Consider the following 22,574-nt stretch of genomic DNA (forward strand, 5'->3'; position numbering starts at 1 on the left):
GAAAAAAATGCTTTTGTTTAGTCACTGTGGAACATTAGTCTTTAGCTTCGGCAGAAAAATGTTCTGGATGCATTTTTGAATCTGAAACAAAAACGTAAAACTTGAAAGGGTCTTCTATTAGCACTCTACCCTCATATTTGGTGATTTGGGGAATCTTTCTGATAAACTGAAGCATTAAGAAAGGAATATAACACTCTTGCATTACAATGCTGAAAAATACAAAGTGGGGCCTTTGTAGTTAAACAATAGTACGATTAAAGATGCCTGTTAATGCTGGAGTAAAAGAAAAAAAACATTTCCGATGATAATCACATGTAATTGTAAAACACTAATGGAGTGTGGAAGCCTGTCATCTGCAACTCAGCGCCCTCTTGTAAAGCATAGTGGCTCACATGTGCCACCTGGTGGGTGTTCGTTCACACTGCAGCTTCTCCTGTTTAAATTCATTTTGTCTCACTGTTGCTGTAGCACACATCCAGCTTTAAACGTTGTTCGTATGAAACCAGTAACATCTGTATGTGTATATACTGATCATACACACCAGTGGGTGGCTGGTTGCGTCGTATGGCTCGAATACGGATATTTCCCAGATCAGCCACATAAAGTGTCCCCTCTGGAGACACCACCAAAGAAGAGGGACAGTTAAGCCGGGCATCTTTAGCATAGCCATCTCCTGTTTGATAGCAGTCACAGTTGGCGTCATTCTGCAGGACAGTGTACAACAGCAAGAAAAGAGAAGTGAGAAGCAAAGAATAAGAAAAAATCAGTTGGTATGCTATCTAATCAACGTTGTAGGCTGTCATGTATTCATTTTGAATTTGCAAGAATAAGAGAACTGAGAAGCAACACTACGACAAGGGGCTGTGGTGTTGTACCTTGCAGTCACAGTCAGATGCTGCTCCAGCTAAATGAGTAATTTCTCCATCAGTTGACACCTAGCAGAGTGATAGATACAGTGTAAGAAACGTAAACATAGAACAATAACTTGTCATTTCACAAGGAGAAAACCAGCGAACTAAAAACACCTGCTTAAATCCTTTGACTAACGTCCCTGCTTTTGGGTGTAAGATTAAACTTGGTACTAAACTCCCACTGAGCACTTCTTTTTAAAAGAAGTCCTGTAAAAGCCATGCAAATGGTTCCAAGATGCCTTGTCTAAATTCTGGTTCAATTTAAATTTCTTAGAATCTAGACTAAGACATATTTTCAACGTTGGGCAACCTTGAACTTTCGCCTGTACTTTTTTTCTTTCCTTTTATTATCAAGGTTTGTATGAATTACAAATTAATTTACTTTAAAGGAATGGTTCGGTGTAAAATGATAATTTGAGCATCACATGGTCATGCCACATAATTTATATGGGTGATGAGCCTTTCTCCGAAAGACCGCGGCATTCCGAAGTTGGCTATTTTGAAGTGTTTTGTTAGAAACGCAGCCAATGCAACTGTACGGGGCCAACTTGGAAAATATAAGAAATCTGTTGTTTTTCCGCGATAAACAAGCTCAAAAGCGCTACATACTTCAGCTGTGTCATAACAAAGGCCTCGTCAAGCAAACCGAGACACAGAGAAGTTCATCGGACCACACAGCCTTTCACTGGCTAGTGTTTTTTGAGGCATCACCGGTAGTTCCAACTCCTAGTCTGACCCGGATGTAGGCCTACTGCTTCAAGTTATCAAAGGGAGGCTGAGACGCAAATATGGCAGAAGACGACCATAATTTTTTCGAAGACGAGCCATTTGCGTTTGAAGGCCAACCATACTTGTTTGAGCCCGAATATACAGACGAGGAGTTGCGGGAACGGGAGGAACAACAGAGATGTGCGGAGCAAGCGTCAGTGGGCGCTTCTGCTCGGTGGCGTACTGGAGGTACATGGTGGTGTAGCTGCCAGTGCTGCGAGGTGATGCCGTCGGAGGAGGAGAGCTTCTGTTGCCAGGAGTGGGAACTGTTAGGCACAGATATGCCGAATGAAAACACCTGTTTGTCATCTAAAAGACATTTTGTGTTGCTAATAGACAAAGGTGAGTTTTTTTGTTTTGTTTTACATTGCATAGCCGTGTGCCATGTTTTTTATTCTAGGCAAAAGCAAACGCAACGACAAAATATGCAGTTCATATGCTGTTACACCGTTATCCCTTATTTGTGGTTTCCTACAATGTTTCAAACAATATGTAGATCTACCGAATTGGAAAAGTAAGCTTCGTACTCCTATTATGTTATTCTAGCCGTCTTGGATACCTTCTTTCACGTGCCCAAAACGACAACCGGTGAAAACACTAGCCAGTGAAAGGCTGTGTGGTCCGATGAACTTCTCTGTGCCTCGGTTTGCTTGACGAGGCCTTTGTTATGACACAGCTGAAGTATGTAGCGCTTTTGAGCTTGTTTATCGCGGAAAAACAACCGATTTCTTATATTTTCCAAGTTGGCCCCGTCCAGTTGCTTTGGCTGCGTTTCTAACAAAACACTTCAAAATAGCCAACTTCGGAATGCCGCGGTCTTTCGGAGAAAGGCTCATCACCCATATAAATTATGTGGCATGACCATGTGATGCTCAAATTATCATTTTACGCCGAACCATTCCTTTAAGTAATAATTCATATTATACCTTATTATCACCTTTGTATAATGATGTAATAAAAGTGCATTAGATAAAGTATCGAGCACTTTTTGAGGAATATGTGTTGAACATGTGCAGCGTCAGTGCTACAGACCCACATCACAGATTAGTGTAAGTGTGGTCCGACTCTCATTCCAGTGTGGTTGTCTTTCGTGAATCCTTTAGAATTTCTCCTCTCATCTTTCCTTAACCCCAATGACATTTTCAAACGAGGTAAAAGAGATCTTGGGAGTGGATGAGGGGAGGTTGAGTTTTTTCTTCCGACCCCCAGAATCACAGTTTTTAGGTTACAGTTGCTGCTTGAAATTCATCTGATAACATGGAAATTAGTATGAATGAATGTGCTATAAATGTCTGGCAGATTACCTGTCGGATACGGTGAATTTTCTTCTCATCCGTCTCTGCGATGAAGAGGACACCACTGTAGGACAAGGCAATAGCTGTCGCTCCCTCAAGCATGGTTTGCACCGCTCTTTTACCCAAGGTGTATTCTATACCAGGCACCTGGCAGTGCATAGGACGCCCTGCCACAATACGAACCTGAACACACACACATTATTTCCATCATACATACCATACATGAAGAAGAATCTGGATGTTTAGTTATTTGGTGTAATATACACGTACATCCAAAAAAAAGAATGAATGATATACACTGATGTCAACAAGCGTCAGTACATTACCTGTCTGTTTTCAGTTATCTGCAGTACCACATTGTTGTCCAGGACAAAGATTGAGTTATCCATGGGATTGATGGCTAGATCTGTGGGCCATTCCAAACGGACCTGTATGTAGAGATTACTCGTTACTTCACTGGCCACTCGTGATAAATGTGATAAATGCTGCCTTTGTTTTCGCATCAGTTCTTTGCTTCTTGTAGTTTTCTACTGGGAGTGGTTAGTCTTTATAACTTGGGAACCGTGAACATCTCTGTCTCTCTCCCCAACAGCAGGCAGCCTTGTGGTGATGTTGTTCATGTTCCTTTTCTTTTCTAATAATAATAATAATAATAATAATAAATTTATTTATATAGCACCTTTCATACATAAAATGTAGCTCAAAGTGCTTTACAGATAAGATCAATATACACAGTAAATAAAGTAAAACAACCACAAGAACAACAAAATAGAGCACAATAGAACATGTCACTCTGGGGGGGGGCAGAGCGAGGGCAGAGCGAGGAGAAAACAGACACAAACCAAAGACAAAGCACTAAAAATAGAAAAATTAATTTACCAATAAAATAGAGAAACAACAAATGCAATATACAAATAGTAATAATAATAATAATAATAATAATAATAATAATAGAATCCATAAAACTAGTAGAAGGCGAGGGTGTATAGATGTGTTTTTAGCTGCTTTTTAAAGTTTGTAATATCTGTTGACTGACGAATGTACACTGGTAGAAAGTTCCAGATTTTTGGTGCATAAAAACAGAAAGCAGCTTCACCCGTCTTTTTATATTTCATCCTAGGAACACTTAATAAAGTAGCACCTGATGATCTCAGAGCTCGATTTGGAACATATTCTGAGTAGTTCTGTAAAATCTATTCTAAAAGACACAGGGAGCCAGTGTAGTGAAGCTAGAACAGGTGTGATGTGTTCTCTCTTTTTAGTGCGGGTTAGGATTCTAGCAGCAGCATTCTGAACAAGCTGTAATCTGTCAGTAGTAGATTTTGGGAGCCCAGTAAATAGCGCATTACAGTAGTCAAGTCGTGAGAAAACAAAAGCATGGATTAGTTTCTCAGCATCCTTCTGTTTGAGCAATGGTCTAACCTAGGGGTGCGCGATCTGACGATATAAAATCGTGACTGGCGAGGAAGAGTGGAGAATCGCAGGCGATCTACCAAATTAGAGAAACCGTATAGATCACCTTTGCCAATCAGCGCAATGATTTATTTATTTATTTTTTAATGCTGGTTCCCGCCGATGCGGCAGACGTAGGGCGTCCTTAACCTAACCGACCAATCATAGCGAACTGTGCGTCGTGACACTTTCTTACACGCCTCCATGTTGTGTTTGTAAAAACTTAGAAAACCCATGGACAGCCATGGCTGAAAGCCAAGCCGACGAGCTGGTGAAGAAGAGGAAATCCACCTCTGTAATTTGGAATTGGTTCGGGTTTTCTTCTACCCTAACCCACTGCTGCTGGCCCACATCAGGAATGGGAACAGCAGCAGCGGCACCATCCACAGCACATCCATAGCGGCGCACGGGAGAAACTCTCGGGTCGGATGAGGAAACCGCTAGCTCGTAAGCTAACTACGGTGCAAGAGAAAAGGGATGCACCGCGACCGTGACAAACATTACACAGTTGGAAAGTATTCCTTTAGGGCGCTCTGGTGATGGCAGTGCGTGACTGTAGCTGCAGTAAATGAACATGCAGCGTTGCTCATCTGTTGCTAAATGGCATCATGAGGTGGAGTCAAGTCGTCATCAGTGGTTCGTTTTTCTATTTCCGGTTGCTTCACTCTCACTGTGTCAGATGTCATCAATTAGATCATTATTTTTCATCTTGAATTGGGTTACAGTTGAATTACAATGTGTTGATTGCCAAATTCTTTCTTTTACTCCTTAGCTCTTTTGTGGTTCAGCATGTTGACTTAACTCTACTGTAATTGGTCTTTTTTTTTTTTTTTGGATGGAAGATCGTGATAAAAAAATCGAAATCGTGATTTTATTTAAAAAAAAATTGTGATACAACATTTTTTCCATATCGCCCACCCCTAGTCTAACCCGTGTAATATTTCGTAAGTGATAGAATGCTGTTCTTGTAACATTTCCAATGTGAGGTTTAAAAGTTAATTTTGAGTCTAGAATTACACCCAGATTTCTAATTTCATCCTTCACTTGTATAGACAAATTTGACCTTACAGCAGCATTTTTTGTCTTTGTTGGAAGATTGAAATGGAACTGATAGACCTAATCTATACTTCTCAAGAAATTTAATTCCAACTACTCAACTCAACTACTCAGTTATTGAGTTATCGATTTGGGTCTTGCAATGCTTTGAAGGTTCAGGGTGTAGGCTCGTAGCAGTCCACTTGGATGAAATTCCTTGAACTTTGCACACACACACATATCCACACAAAAACATATCCGCATCTGAGACCACCTCCACCTCCCCTACTTGCTACTCTGTCTTTGTTTCACTCTGCCTGTACTGATGTTTTTTCTCCTCCTCTCCCCTAATGTGGTATTTCTTCTGTCATTCTACCCTTATTGAATAGATTTGTCTTATTAATACTTCACTAGGAGGAAAACTTAGTCGTATTCAAATGGTCTATTAAGACCTATTACCACTATATCAACCTTAATGTTTCCTCTTAGATGAAAGTTTTTTTATCCAAGTTAAATAATAGACTTTAAAATACTCCCATTAAATTTATAGACCACCGAACGGCTTTGTACTTAGTATAGTAAAGATTTGTTATCATTCATTATATCAATGAGCTATATTTTTAAATTCAATTCAATTCATTTTTATTTATATAGCGCCAAATACAACAAATGCCATCCCAAGGCACTTAGATAGTAAGTCCAATTCAAGCCAATTGGAATTCAATTAATTAATAATAATCATAATTCATAAAATAATCCAATTCGTTCATATAGAGCCAATTCAAAAACAATTTCCTAGCTAAGAAAACCAACAGATTGCACTGAAAACTTTTTGTTTTTCGGTCCAATCTCCCGGCCTGAGCGTGCCTGAGGCGACTGTGGAGAGAAACGACTCCCTTTTAACAGGAAGAAACCTCTGGCAGAACCAGACTCAGGAAGGGTGGCCATCCGCCTCCACCAGCTGGGGTTTGAGAGGAAAGAAGGGGGGGGGGCGCGGTGGCGGCACTGTAACACCATTCAAAGGATATTTGTTGGAACAGGGAAACACGAGTTAATGACCACAATAATGTCACATATACATAAAGAGAGTAAAGTGAGGAAAGGTGTGACAGATGAGGCCCCCCAGCAGTCTAGGCCTATAGCAGCTTAACTATGGGATGTTTCAGGATTACCTGAGCCATCCCTATTCAAGGTAAACACAAGAAACTTGTGCTAATGAAAAATTAAATTATAAAATAAAGGACCAGACTCAGTGAGTAATTCCCTATACTCCCTAGATAGATCTGCTCCTCACACCACAACAACCATCTTTTTACAGCCACAAGCTACCTCAGCCTCTCACCAACTGCACACCAGTCACAGCGGGGTGGGGATGCAAACCCTGGTTCGGGTAGGGGGTAATGAAAGTATAGAGGGTGCCAGAGGTGGAGGCAGGACTCCTCTTAGAGGAAAGTTTATCCATGTTTGTTAGTTTTTGTTAGTTTACTCAAATTACCTGTTATAGTTATACCAATCCTACTATTAGCTAAATTTACTTTTGCTCTGTTATAGTTATACCAATCTTTTGTGTTGTAAAGCCTTGTTGCTGAAAAGTGCTATATAAATAAATTTCACTTCACTTTATAAACTCCTCGTGTTTTCCATAACAGAGGTGTATGTGCTGGTCTCTTTTGCTTCAAACCAATGCACAGGAAATATAACATATTAAAGAAGATTTTCTAACGGGAGCCTTATCCTGCATCTTCGTAAATGTCTGTGGGAAATTTGGGGATTTCCATTAATGCCTACATATCACTCTCTCCCCTTCTCAGTTTGCTTAAAGAATTTTCCCCAATTTTTAAAAAAAAAACATTTTATTTTAGGATTAATTTTGACACTTGCAGCCTTTATTGGAAGGTTGCTTGACAGGAAATGGGGCAGAAGGGAAGGATATGCAGAAAGGGGTCCTGGGCTGGGACTCGAACTGGGGACCGCTGCATCGGGGAGTTTCAGCTTCTTTCTTACTTTCATACTTCCTGCCTTTGTTTTATTTCTTGACATAAGTTAGGGAAAGAGCAGTAAATAGATATGGACCATGGGGACCTTCACCAGGGACAAGGAACCTAAAGTTAAGAAATCCCTGCTAAATCAACTTTCAGTCATAGATCCCTGTCCATCTGTCTTGGTTCTGTTACCTTTGCAGCACTGACACCAATAAATAACAAAATAATGATTTACATTTACAGCAAAAGTCTTTTTTCCAAATGGAAGCGTGTTGCTTTTTATGCCATAGAGGGTGTTAATCAGTGTTTGCATGTTACCTGTCTTATGTGCATGCTGGTATCGCAGGTCAAAGGTCGTGCAGAGGTCAAGTCATTGCTCCCCAGCACTGTGGAGATTATTCCATTACGATCCACTTTTCTGATCATTGTTCCATCCACAAAGTAGATCAGCCCATTCTTGTCAACTGCAATCCCTATGGGAATAGAAGAAAAAGAGAAACACACACACAAGTATAATATAAATCACAATATACAGTACAAGTCAAACATTTGGACACACTTTCTCATTCAATGGTTTTTTCATTTTTTTTCTCTACATTGTAGATCAATACTGAGGACTTCCAAACTACGAAGGAACACATGGAATTATGTAGTAAACAAAAAAGTGTCAAAGAAACCAGAATATGTTTTATCTTTTGCTTAGATGGCAGCTTTGCACACTCTTGGCATTCTCTATCAGCTTAATGAGGTAGTCACCTGGAATGCTTTTCAATTCAGAGGTGTGCCTTGTCAAGAATTCATTTCTGCAACTTCTTGCCTTCTTGATCTGTTTGAGACCATCATTTGTGTTGTGCAGAAGTGGGGTTGGTACAAAGGTCTATACAGTAAATAGCCCTATTTGACTACTGCTGTAATCCATATTATGGCGAGAACCACTCACCTAAGTAAAGAGAAACAACACTCCATCATTACTGTAAGACATGAAGGTCAGTTAATCTGGAAAATTTCAAGAACTTTGAACCTATCCTCAAGTGCAGTCACAAAAACCATCAAATGCTATGATGAAACTTGCTCTCACGAGGACCGCCCCAGGAAAGGACGACCAAGAGTTACCTCTGCTGCAGAGGATAAGTTAATCAGTTACCAGCCACAGAAACCACAAATTACCAGCACCTCAGATTAGAGCCCACAAAAACACTTCACAAAGTTCAAGTAGCAGACACATCTCAACATCAGCTGTTCAGAAGAGACTGCGTGAATGAGAGGCGGTGCAACAGTGTTGGTGTTTACAGTGTTCAAAGCCGATAAGAAGTCCATAAATAAGATCTTTGCTTGGTGACTGCATCAAGAAGCACAAAACTTGCATACTCTGTACCTTGTTTTGCTTGGTATGCAAACTGGAGTGAACTGAGTTTGTCCGACAGCCTACCTAACAATAGGTTACACACAGTCTTTCTGTACACGATGTCACGGCCACTGGCCTGTCGCCCTTCAGATCCTTAGGCCGTGTCTTTTTTGGGATTAGAAAGCTGTTTGAGGATGGGGGCTCGGTGGGGGGAGCTGAGGATTACAGGAATCCAGGTGGTTGGTGTGCTGCTGTTGTTGAAATGAATTGAGCTGTTTAGCTGTTCTGCAAGCGAGGCGGGGTCTGAAAAGTTGACCACTGCAGGTTTGGATGCTCTACTATTTAAGTCCTGTCATGCCTCTTTTGCATTTCCTGAGGTTCATATTTTCTCCACAATTCCTCCTGAATTCCCTCTGCAGCTCCCTCACTCAGACTGTCACCTCTTAGAAAAGTCTTTTTCTTCTGGACTAAACAGGTTATTATTATTAATATTTTTTTTTGTATTTACAATAGTCTTGTTGATTGGTCATACTTCTGGGATGCTGCAATTAGGGGTGGGCGGTATGCATGGTATCATACCTTATGCGGTATTTTTCACCAACGGTACAGATTTTTTTGGCATACCTTATACCGCAATAGCTCATGAGTCCGGCAGTACCTGCGGGCTAACCATGCTCCGGAATATGAAACGAGTCAAAGCCGGTGTTCTGGCGATTTCTGCTACTTGTTGAGATTTGCTACTTTGTGGTTTTGCGCATGCGCCGAGCCTATTTTCTAAGTTTCGTTTTCACGCCCATAATATTTTGCTACCCTGCGTCTCAGCTGGTGTGTAACGGTAACATCCTCAAAATCCTGATTATTTTCTCTTTTGGAAGACATGCAAAGTAATAAAACACTTATCGTATTAACAAGCAGTTAGCTTAACATGCACAAATGGGGTGTCTGAAACATGACGCATATTTGAGCATGTTGAATAAGTGGAAGGCGCCTATGAAAGTTACGTTATCCAAGAGGCAGTGGCTTTTCTCTCACAGAGTTTATTCGAGGAAATTGACCTTTTCTTATTTTTTAAATATAAATATAACGTATATATTTTTTATATTTCCTGTGTTTTCTGTTTTGCACAATACATTTAATTTAATATTGCTGCAAATGTGGCATACAGAGCCATAGTTAATTTGATTTCCCATTTTGGACAGCTCATGTTCAGGGTGGTGAAAATAGTCTGGGTGTTTTGTGATAAGATAGGAGATTAGTTTATTGTTGTTATTATTTAGTGTAAAATATGGTCATCAAGCAATCGGGATGCAGTGTCTAACCCTTACCAGCAGAGGGCTCGTTCGCTACACTGTGTGCTCAGGGACAAAGGGAAGTCTCGCGGGAATACGTTCCGCGAACGAGAACACACCTGTGAATGTGAAAGAAGCTGTGTGTGGCGAACGGGAATAAATAAGTTTACCTACTTTTGCTCTTTGCAGGTAAGAAGGGAGGGTTAGAAGGGTGTAATTGATGTGTGAATATGTTATGTGGTATTTTATAATCCCGGTTGGACTTAATGTGATTTTGTTTATAAACGTTACTTGTTCAGCGAACGTAATGTACTGAGGATGGCTGGCCAGTGGTTAGTGTTGGTTGCCTAGCAACCTCGAGCGCCCGTTAAGCTGGAGAGGAATAGAAGTTGATCTTAAAAGCTCGCGCTGCTCATGTTTAGTTCATGGTTTAAGAAATAGATACATGATTAATTTGGTTAATATGACAATGTTTGGGAGACGTGATTGACTGACTGTGTATTTCAGAAATAAGTTGATATTGAATGTACTTGATGAAACTGGTTTTTGAATAGTGATGTAAAATACATAATTATTTGTTTTGATGTTGGTGCTGATGTTATTAGAGAAGGAGAACACACCTGTGAATGTGAAAGAAGCTGTGTGTGGCGAACGGGAATAAATAAGTTTACCTACTTTTGCTCTTTGCAGAACAAAAATCATTACAACAAATTAAATGTGTAGTGGAGGCAGTCTTCACTCTGCACCACGCTACACAAACATCCTGATTGAAAGTGTTTATTTGGTGCTATGGTAACCACTGAGAAACTGTTCTGTTGTAATTTATATACAAAAGTACCATACCGCGATATATACCGCATACCATCAGTGGCCCAGCCCTAGCTACAATCCAACTGAAGCTCGAAGCCGCCAATCACAATTTATCACCCCCCGAATTGTCTGGTTGGTTGACTTTGTGGCACAATTGTAATACATAATAACAAACCTTGTGTCGATATCTTTTGTGAATGTACCTTTTGGTCCCAGTAGCTGTGCCTCAGTAGCTTTTCTTCCATCACCACATCTTGCCTCGTCAAATGGGGGACACTGTTCACCTGTGCCAGCAACTACTTCTGCATTACCTGAGCGCATGCCCGCCCACACACACACACACACACACACACACACACACACACACACACACACACACACACACACACACACACACAGATAATGCATTTGTGGTAAAAGTGTTAATGAGAATACTGCCATAAAATAAAATAAATGTACTTTAATTTAAATATTAATATGTTTTTTGGTGGTGGCGGTTGTTAGGCGGGGTGCATTCTTACTTGAGAGGTCACGGGCACCACTGAGCATCTTGGGCCGGTAGATTCTCCGAGAATTTGTGTCTGACACATACAGCTGCCCTGTTACTGGGTCAGTGGCTAAATAGTAACGGTGAGCAGGGTTGTTACTATTGAGGGAAGTGACAGACAAGAAAAATGAAAGAAGGTTAACAAATAGTACAGTAAATCAACAATAAATAAACATGCACCCGGTGTTTACATTCACAAAACAAAAATTATTGATTTGTTCTTGGTGGCTTGCTACCTCCGGTTCACATTGTGAAAATGTCATGATGTGCTCAAAGATTAGATTAGAAACATGTAGATGTATATAAATTAAACTTAAGTGTTTGTGATCAAATAAAAAAAAAATTCAAAGGGAAAGAGAACAAGGGGCAAACAGTATTATAGTGATTATTTTCAAATATGCTCTAGAATGTCATGTCATTTTAGTTCAGTTGTTTTAGCTGTGATATATAGCAGAGTGTTATTTTGTGGAAGATCAATATCAAAATATGTCAGTTTGTCAGAACTACATGGATTCGATGTACTTAATTATCTAAATATGCCAGGGCATATTAAAAGATGTTACTAAAAGGGAAATACATAGGGGCAAGTACAACAGGAGAAGGATAAAGGATGATGAAAGGACATAAAAGGGAGAAAAAGAGAGAGATGAAGGCAAGGATCGTGGTGATGAAAGGATTTGGAGTGAAGTACAAAAGAGCCACGTTATGTTGGATCAATTTGAGAGAAGGATTGTATTCGGGTTATAAAAGAAAGGAAGTAAAGAAAGGAAATAAGAATAAGGAAAATAAGGTGCCAAAGGAAGAACGAAGGGGGTATTAGATTGTCCACGCTTAATGCCTTAAACATACGTATCTACGTTCAACAAAGTGCTTTACAACAGCTTTTACCCATTTACACAAACATTCAATGTAGCTTTGCACTTGGTATGAGCACGTTTTTCTCAATCACACCACAACAACATTAGCATATCTGTGGCAATGTAGGTCTTCCCTGTCTTGCCCAAGGACACTTTTGCACCTGGAGAGGTGAAACCATCTTTTGATTAGAAGAAAACCACTCTACCCACTCGCCCAACAAAAGGAAAACTGACAGAACAACAACATAACAGAAAAGGTTAACATGAAGAAATGGGGGTGAAGTGGGTTCTCTCCGGGTACTCCGGCTTCCTCCCACTGTCCAAAAGCATGCATGTTAGGTTCATTGGTGTCTCTAAAGTTGTCCTTAGGAGTTGTTTGTCTGGTTTATCTCTGTGTGGCCCTGTGATGGACTGGCGGCCTGTCCAGGGTGTACCCCGCCTCTCGCCCAATGACCGCTGGGATAGGCTCCAGCCCCCCCGCGACCCGACTGACGGATTAAGTGGGTATAGAAAATGGATGAATCATAACACAACATCCAATCACTTTGTCTTGCCAGAGGAAGAGAAGCTCGAGGTATGACACAGCCCTGCTATTTGTATATACGTGAATAAATGATCAAATACTAACTGGATAAAGCTTCACTTTCAGAAGTAAGAAAGGGAGGAATGAGACAAAGCATAAAATCTTCATGTTTCAAATAAAATCCCAGAGTGGACAGAGAAAACTATAGCAACATATTTTACAGTGCATTCTCATTCTCATCCCAAAAGGCATATAATCCCAGAAAGCTCTGCCACATTTGGGCAGAAAGCTATAAAACATTTGGGCAGAAAGCAATATATATATATATATAGTCTCATCTTTTTCTAACAGAGCACTTTGCTGACTTGCTGGTGGTCCCTTGAGTTTCCAGGAGAAAATGAAAGGCAGAGCCTTAAGCTGTCAGGCATCTCTCCAGTGGAACCAGCACCCACTTAGGGTTTGGGAGGTTGACACCGTCTCCATTTTAAGATTAGGCTATGAAGTTTCCTTTTTTTTTCTATAAAGCTTACAGCAAAGCCTGGCTCAGCTAATTCTGATTCTCAAATTAGCAATCCTGCCATTTACCTGGGCATGAAAGATTTTTGATGATTCTTGGCTCATTTTCTCTGTTCTCTCTTTCTTGCTGGTCCCTTAATTTGCAAACATGCGTGAAATTACTTCATCTCATGACCTGTGGGAAATGTGGTAATCATTTTCTACTCTGAATTATCAGTGGATTTACTTTTAACCTTAATGTGGAGCTTGCCACTTTCACCTCAATGTTCACCCCTCCAGTCACATCGCCACCTGCCTGTTCAGTCTCCTCACTGCCTTGCTCTCCTCGCTGCCTTGCTCTCCTCGCTGCCTTGCTCTCCTGTCAGTGTGCGATTGGGTGCTACTACTATGGAGGTGCGGTTGGAAGCCCCATTTCTGCTTTGAGGGGGGGGAAGGCCATGAAGCATCTGTCCAGCCGCCATCCAGGAAGAGATGCTCAAGAAGGAGGCAAGGTACACAAGAGTTATCCCTCGCCTCTTTGTCTGAGCTGCAGCCTCTGTCTTCATCCAAGCCACAGATTCTGTCCACTTCTTTACCACAACGGAAGAATAGCCCAGGAGTCCCCTCTGCCAGAGGGCTGCCAAGACTAACGGTGCGTTCACACCAAACGCGATGCGAATATTCGCACCGCCTTCATCGCGCGATCGTTGCCGCAGGTGTAAATTAAATTCCATCGCCTCAAACGCCTCTTTCGCGCGAGTAAAAAACGAGTGAATAGCTCAAGGGGCTATCCATGGCTGATCGCGTCCTTGTACCTGCTGTGGCAGTCCGAGATTCGTCTGAAACGCACACGCCATCGTGTCTGGATCAGTGACATCATCCGGTGGTGCATTCAGCTCGGATAATTTCATCGCCTTCTCCAGGAGTTCCGTCTGGATGACGGCCGCCTCCAGCTGCAGGACACCATGCCACAGGCGCCCCGCAGCTGAAACGGAGCCGCGGCCCAGCTGCGGAGCGCCTGCAGCCGGCGTCCCGCCGAGAGATCACGGCACCGATCCTCCCGAGCAGGTCATCAAACTGGGTCCTGGTGAGCCTGAAATACCGCTGGAAGCGGCCGTTATCCAGACGCAAATCCTGGAGAAGCCGGTGAAATTCTCCGAGCTGAGTGCGCCTCCGGATGATGTCACTGACCCAGACACGACGGCCTGTGCGTTTCCGACGAATCTCGGACTGCCACAGCAGGTACAAGGACGCGATGGTACTTATATCAGCCATGGTTGATGAGAGAATGAAATGGATAGCCCCTTGAGCGAAAATTCGCTCGTTGATTACTCGCGCGAATAACGCGAGTAAATTCAACTACACCCGCAGCCAAACTTGTACGAGTTAAGGCTGATTTATGCTTCAGACGCAAAGCCTCTGACGCTCGGACGCAGAGCCTCTGCGAGTGTCAAAATCTTGACCACTCCCCCACGCAGAGGCTCTGCGCGCGTTGTCGTGCACCTCAGAAAAATCCTGACTACGCGACAGACGCACGCAGACCACCAACGGAAGTGTGCAGACAAAAGCGGCTGTGATTGGTCCTCGGTGTGCCTTTCCGGTTGTCTGTGTGGCTTCCTACTTTGCATTTTCGCCAACTCCAATAAAAGAAGCTGTTCTTCTTCGATGTCGAGCAACTCCAGATCCATATCTTGCATACACTTTTTATTTTTTTTTTTAAATAAACACTTCCGCCGGCGCCCCCGAAGTTCTCGTCACCGCCCACCGAAATTCTCGCGAGGGGAAACTGCTGTGCGTCCCGAGAAATTCCAGACCGAGGTTGCAGAACCATAACATGAAAAGTGGTTCGCGACCAGAGCAAAGCAACACGTCAAGACGATAGACGCAGAACTATAATCTGCCCTTAACGCGACGCGAAGCGTCCGGTCTGAACGCACCGTGAGAGGGACTAGCTCCTCAGGTCTCAGCAGAAGCTGGTCCCAGCTGAGCCCACTAAGAGAAGTTCCAGAAGGAGGCGAGGCTCCAAGCGTTTTCCTCTCACCTCCTCTGCACCATCTGAGCCACAGACTTCTCTTGTTCAGCCAGTTCCTGAGTCCTCATCAGAGTCTTGGTTTCCTCCCGAGCCAGCTACAAAATCTTCGCTTTCAGCTCAATTCTGCTACAGGGTCTTCACCTGAGCTCCAGGGTGTTACCAAGTCTGCCACAGAGTCTTTGCTTCGGCTCAAGTCTTACTCATCTTCTTCTGAGCTCCAGTCTCGTGTTCGGCCGCCTTTGGTGCATCCGTCTCCTGTTCAGGCGCTTTTTTTATGAATCCGTCTCCAGTACGGCAGCCTTCAGCACTTCAGTTTCCAGAATAGCAGCCTTCAGTCTAGCCGTTTTGTCAGTGGACTTCTGGTTGGCCGTGGAGGCGTCTGCCAGAGAAGTCTGGGGTGTTCTGTCACGATCCACTGTTATTTGTTGTTTTTAGTTGTTTGTTATAGTTGCTCTCATGTTTTGTCTTTGTTAGTTTTACTTTTATTCAGTAGTCTTGTCTTTCCTCAGTTCTGTTTTGTTCTTGCTCCAATTTTCCTCCAGTAATTATTCACAGTTTCCCTTTTCAGTTGATTAACTCCCCTCACCTGTGTTCAGTCTGGCTCAGATGCCATCATTCACTCATCAGTTGCCCAAGGGGCTTAAGCTCCCTTGTTTCTCTCAGTCTTTAACAGATCCTTGCTGTTACTTTCCCCGTAGTTTACTCTGGTTTTCGTGCTCATGTCCTTATCGCTTTCTGGTTTGTCAGCTCTGGTGGTGGTGGTGGTACCAGGGTACATAACAATGGCAATATCAACCAATAGCAGAAGTGCACACAGAGTAGACAGTTACCTCAAAGTTTCAGGGGTATGGTCTGCCAATGTCCAAGACAAAATATAGCTTTACACAATATGAAAGAACATACAAATACTCAGACAGAAACATGGTCATAAGCAAAACAAGCAAAACAAAAAAAAGAAAAAGAAAGGCAAAACAACTACTCTACAAGCTGACGGGTCAACCGCCGGAATACACAACTTCTCTGGTAAGTCTCACCAGATGGAGATTGGACCTTGGACTACACTTCTCAACCAACATGCTCATTAACAGATAACATATTGCCATGTCATTTTGGGGCTCAGTTTCTAGCAAGTTCACCGGGTAAGCTTTTCGCTCTGTCTTCTTATTCTGCTGTCTTGATCATTTCTTATTGTTACGGCAGTCATCATTTTGGGTCAGAGCTGTCCTCTGCTTTGCTCTTATGTGATGCATAAGCTGCTATTAGCTGTAGTATGCAAAAAGTGCTTCTCCATCCCGTTTGCTCTTTGACTTTTCATTGCATCAATGTATTCTAAAGCTACATATTCTCATCCTTGACGAGGGTATTGAAATGAATGGTAGGTTAAATGTGATTAATTGTTTTCTTACTTAGTAATTGATTACTGATAATCAATTTGGATAGCTCTGTAGCACAATCCTCCAATATTCAGCCCAAATCTCCCTGGTTCCGCCCAGCCTAAACCTTTGAGACCTTAAGTCATAGCAGTAAGGCAGCATAACAAGGTGGTGGTTTTAAGCCTCATCTCAAGCTCTTCTCTCCGCTGGCTTTCAACGGCTCTCAAGCTTTGTTACAGGTCCTAATTTCTCTATCCGTTAACCTCCATCTCATATAACATTTTTCTTTACATACCTCTTCAACCCTCTACTTATTCCAGCCTACACCTCACCCCCTTTCTATGTCATATTATCATCAGTGCATGTTGTATCATATTTCTTTTCATTTAGCTATTATACTGCTGATAATATATTTTCATATTTACTGTAGTTTTGATAATAAGATAAGAATATAAAAAAAAAGAAAATGTATAAGGTATCTGAGTGAGTGAGTATAAGTATCATTTAGTTATTTATTGTTGAAAAGTTCTGCTGTTCCTCTTTTAAGGCGACACAAAAAAAGCTATTGAGCCTTAAAACTATGTGCTTCTGATTATTGTGGAGTACACTGACCTTTGGTATGTATATTCCTGGGCCGAGAAACTGCATTTCATGTCTTTGGTTTCCAGCCCCCAACACAATTTTGCTTTACGGTCACTTGACAATTTGGTGGGCTTTTCTCTAACCCTAACCCTCAGAACATTTGACAAATCTCAAACTGTCCCACCAGACTGCAAAATATCACTCCTGCAACATGATGCACTTCAAACAGTAGGAGACCACATACACTGGACACTACATACGGATCAGGCTATGTGGAACCTTTGGAAGAAATGGCTAAACGAGGTTTAATACTACATAGCAAGAGGTTGTATTGATCTTTAACTGATATACAGCCCAAGAAGAAAAATGATACCATGCTGTCTGTTGAACTTGTTTATCAACTTAGTGATAAAAACAGATTACTACTTATGACAATAAGCTGTAATGATCTTTAATTGACTTACAGGCCAAGAAGACGATGCAATTGTGTTGTCTTTTGATCTGATGTATCATCGTAATGATAAAAATAGGCTCATAATATGTAGCAAGAAGATGTACTGATCTTTAACTAACTTACAGCACAATAAGACAACGCAACCATGCTGTTTTCGGAACAAATCTATAATCTGTCATAAACATGGGGTTCGGTGCCATGTTTTTAGTTTTGTGTTTTAGTTTCTCATGCTTTGGTGTTTAGTCTTTAGTTTTCTAGTCCATGTTTAGTTAAGTTTTGCCATTTGCTTTTCCCTCACTTCCCATGCCAGGTAATTAGCTTCATTCACGTCACCTGCACTCGTTTTCATCAGCTGCACTCATTCACTCATCAGTCCCCACAGTACTTAGGTTCCCTGTTTGCTTTCAGTGATTGTGAGATCCTTGTGCCACGCCACGCCAAGTTAAGTTAAGTTAAGTTAAGTTTTGTTTTTTTTCCAAGTCATGTTCTTTGTTTTGTCTTAGTCATGTTTTGTTTTCATAGATCTAGTTTTGTCATCTGGCTCAGCCGCGCCTTATGTTAACCTTGTTCTGTTTTTTGTGATTAATAAATCAAGCCTTGTTTTTGAAGTCTGTATTTGTGTCCTTACGCCTCGCAAAACCAACACATCTTAACATAATCGTAATGATAAAAACAGTTTACTATCAATTAATAGGAATCTGTACTGATCTTTAACTGAGTTACAGCCCAATGATACAACAAAGATAGGCTGACTTTTACAGCTATTACCTATAGACCTTCCCCAACCAATTTTCCTAACCGTAACAATAGTGTTATAGAGCCCTAAATCTAAAGCCCTTCTTCTCCATAGCACTACTTTTCTTTCTAACCCTAAGGACTTTGACTTATATAGCCCTACACCTATACCCAGTAGTATCATGACACTTTTATCTTATTTTATCTTATTCGATTTTGTTGTATTTTATTGCTTTCACTGTTCTTTTATTGTTTTTATTTGTTTTTACTTCTTCATCTCTTTATTTATTACCTGCTGTAAAGCACTTTGGTACATCGTAAGGATTGTCTGTAAAGGGCTGTATAAATAAAGTACATTTACCTAAATTCTACTACTAATTAATAAGAAGCTGTATTAATCTTTAAGCGACATACAGCCCAATGAGCCAACGCAACTGTGCTGTCATTTGAACTTAATTCTCAGTTTAATTACAAAAATATTATACTACTAAGTAATAACACGTTGTACAGAACGCTAACTGGCATCCAGCCCAAAAAGACAACAAACATAGGCTGGTTTTTTTTAAGATGGGGATCTTCTTCATGATAAAACAATCAATGTACTGTTCAGAACACAGTTATAATAATAAAGGTATTACCTATAGATATTCCCTGACCAATTTCCCTAACCTTGACAATAGTGCTATATAGCCCTGAACCTAAAGTCATTATTTCTTTACCTTTTACAGTCCTAAACCTAAGTCTCCGCTGTCCCCTTGACTGACTGCTGTTCGCTTGTATGACTTTCCTGCACCCCATTTCCATGTGGCTCTGCTCAGCGACCAACGCACCCAGGAAATACCAGCACATCCAGATCCTCTAACAGTACACACCTCAAGCGAAGCTGTGTGACCCACTGCCAACCCGCAGCACATTACACTTCCTAACAAATGACACCATACACAACCAGAACCTCTGACCCTTCCTCCTCATTGTGGCCTCTTCAACATGATAACTAATTTATGTGTATGGTTGTACATTTTCAGGGCTCGAATGGACATTAGTTTTTAGTGTGACATCCCACAACTCAGAGGGGAGCCAAAGAGCAACAAGTTTGCCAAATCCTCTACTGTTACTTCAATGTCACAAATGAACATCACTCTATAGCAGTCAAATTGTCAAGCCCAAAATAATCTGTGCTTCATATGCCTGCGGCCTCAGTGGTTAGACAGCATATAAGTGATGTTGGTTTTAAAGACATTTTTCAGGTTCCCTTTTCTCTCTTTAATTCTTTGCAGCACTGGCGGAGCCAGAAAAAAGACATTGGGTGCACACCAGCAAATACTGGGTGTGCCAAATTTATTTTCAACAGTGTTACACCTCCACAAACATTCAAAAGAATTTATCTGTCGAATACAATATTATAAACACAAAACATATGCACACGTTGTGTGCGTTCTCATCAGTAATAGTCAACAGTAGTTCACAGCAGGTCCAAACGTTCACACGTGTGACGTGCTCTCACATCAATCAATAACAAAGTAATACAAATAGCACAGTTTGTGTTCTCAAAAAACAGAACACACAGACACAGACATTGCGTGCCCAATGAGATGAACATAGTGAAATATAACGCACTCATGCGCGTACTCATGCACTCTCACAGAGCCATAACGTATCCACATTAAGCATGATCAACAAAGCTATTTAACCATCTGAACACAGCTACTGGGCCCAGCAGCAGAGTACAGGACACAGCGATATTACCTGTGCGCGCTGAGCAGCTCTCACTTTAACGGGGCAGACGGCGTGGCTTGGCGATTGAACGCATTTATTATTTCATCAGAAATAACGCTACGCCAGGTGGGCAGATGCAGGTGTCGCAACGCATCGTCTGACTGCAACTTTTTGGGTGTGCCAGCTGCCTCTTTGGATGGCACACCTGTGGCTGCGCCATTGCTTTGCAGACTCTTTGCAATTTCTTTCGTTTTGCCTTCCACAGGCTCCTTTCCATTCCTCTAGCTCTATACTCTCTGAACGTCATTGCAGGTTTGTTCTCTTCCCTTCTGGCCTCCCAAATCTTATCACAGGCTCACTACCTTTCCTCTTCACTAGAATTAAATGAGCAAAGGGTTATCACAGGGTCATTTTCTTCACTTCTGGCCTTCTGCAGGCTCCTTTCCTCTCCTCTGGCCTTCGATGACTCAAGCTTTATTGCAATCTCTTTCTATTCACCTCTGGCCCTAAGCAGGCTCCTTGGCACTCTTGTGACCTTTGACAGCTCACACCATATTGGAGGCTTGCTCTCTTCACTTCTGCAGGCTCACTTCCACTTCTGATGACCTTCAAGTCTTACATAAGGCTCCAATTTCTCCAGCTATTTCCCCTCAACGTTTCATGCTTAGTTTTTAGGAGGGTCCTATCCTATCCCCTCACTTCGTTTATGCCACCCCTTCATCAAGAACATACAGAGTTGGCCAACAAATTAATTGCAAATTCAATTATTGTACGTCAATACATTTTGTTAAATTTTTCTGTTGATCTTTCATTATTGAAATTAAGCTTAGTGCAAGTTCAGTAAAAAAAGATATGTTCCCTCTCACGTGCCCTCGTTCTCTAGTGTCTGGGCTTTTCATCCTGCTACACTTAGTCCATTCCACACTGTCAAACTTAGGCTACATTTACAATGTCAGTTAAATGTTACCCAATTCCGATTTTTTGCTCTCATGTGACACAGATCGGATGTTTTTTGACCATGTAAATAGGACAAGGACGCATGCATTCGGATATTTTGAGTTCGGATACAGGCCTCCTTCATATGTGGAAATTTATCAGATACGAATCGGATATATGCAATGCGACCGCTGTGTAAACAGGCAGATCGGATATTCAGTGGAATGGCCCGACGAAATGCGGTGTCTTGGTAGGAGAAGAATGGGGACAAACTATCAAAAGTTTGTTGGCTCATTCTAAAATTGCTGACCCACTGCTCTTCATCAAAGCCCGCCACAACATTCTCCCACCAGTCCTGGGATCGGTCTCACACCCAGACTCTCCTCTGAACAGCTGAGGAGGCATTAATTGCAGCGTGTGCACAGGATGCAATAATGGCCCTTTTCCTCCTTCTCTGCCTTAAAATCCTGCCAATGTTGGGCAAACTTCTCATGTACCGCAACACTAGCATCACACCTATGTCAACGTAGTTCATTTGCCTCAGCAGTACAGTTTGGTAAACACTTAAGTAGGCATGCGCGATGTTTCAGGTGATAGGCAAGTGTAATCGCGTGAATCAGACATGAGTCACATTATTAAAGTACGTGTAACCACACGTTAAAAAAAATCGGATTTAGGCAAAAAATCAGATCTGGGCATCAAGACTTGCAGTGTAAATGAAGCCTTCCTCTTGGACACAACAAGCTCTATTAGATTTTGCTGCATTTATACAGTTGGTCAAGTTAGCCCAAAGTTCAGAGTCTGGTCATGGCTGAAGAGCATATAATCCAAACATCATTGTCATCATTAGCAGACCATTAGCAATAATTTGTGTGACATAAATACAGATAAAGGCACTTGGAAAACCATTATCACTCAAGACAGAGCATGAGGAAATCTAACTTGAAACTGCACTACTGAAAGAAAAAGCTATTTATTAACTGTGCTGGAACATCACTGAGTTTTCTTGGCACAAGATCATCTCAGATGGGCAGAAAGATTTAGGAAAAACAGATGTCTGGTAAGTGGCAAGAGGGTTTCTGGTTTGAATTCCGCCTGGGGCTTTCTCTGTGGAGTTTGCATGTTCTTCCCATGTATGCGTGGGTTCTCTCCGGGTACTCCGGCTTCCTCCCACCGCCCAAAAACATGCATATTGGGTTCATTTGACTCTAAATTGTCCCTTGGTGTGAGCTTGGATGGTTATTTGTCTCGTTTGTCTCTGTGTGGGCCTGTAATGGAGTGGCCACCTATCCAGGATGTACCCTGCCTCTCATCCAATGACAGCTGGGATAGACTGCAGCCCCCCTACAACTCTGAGTTGGATTAAGTGGGTATAGAAAATGGATGGATGGATGGATGGATATGCTAACAATACAATGTATTTTCACAGAAGCATCA

General features: G+C 41.7%; 1 protein-coding gene across 3 annotated transcripts in view; it reads right to left on the bottom strand.

Annotated features, from left to right (window-relative positions):
• Window positions 1-22,574, bottom strand: part of tenm3 (teneurin transmembrane protein 3) — a 204,043-nt gene that overhangs the window by 37,793 nt on the left and 143,676 nt on the right. For all 3 annotated transcript variants that reach the window (XM_075464209.1, XM_075464208.1, XM_075464210.1), the window contains 7 exons: window positions 11,409-11,533; window positions 11,091-11,198; window positions 7,762-7,916; window positions 3,301-3,402; window positions 2,984-3,157; window positions 876-935; window positions 542-704 (listed from right to left, as the gene is read on the bottom strand). In XM_075464209.1, coding sequence (XP_075320324.1) covers window positions 542-704; window positions 876-935; window positions 2,984-3,157; window positions 3,301-3,402; window positions 7,762-7,916; window positions 11,091-11,198; window positions 11,409-11,533 — 887 coding nt within the window. The remainder of the gene's footprint in view (window positions 1-541; window positions 705-875; window positions 936-2,983; window positions 3,158-3,300; window positions 3,403-7,761; window positions 7,917-11,090; window positions 11,199-11,408; window positions 11,534-22,574) is intronic.

Source organism: Odontesthes bonariensis, chromosome 4, assembly GCF_027942865.1.
Source record: "Odontesthes bonariensis isolate fOdoBon6 chromosome 4, fOdoBon6.hap1, whole genome shotgun sequence".
Lineage (NCBI taxonomy): Eukaryota > Metazoa > Chordata > Actinopteri > Atheriniformes > Atherinopsidae > Odontesthes > Odontesthes bonariensis.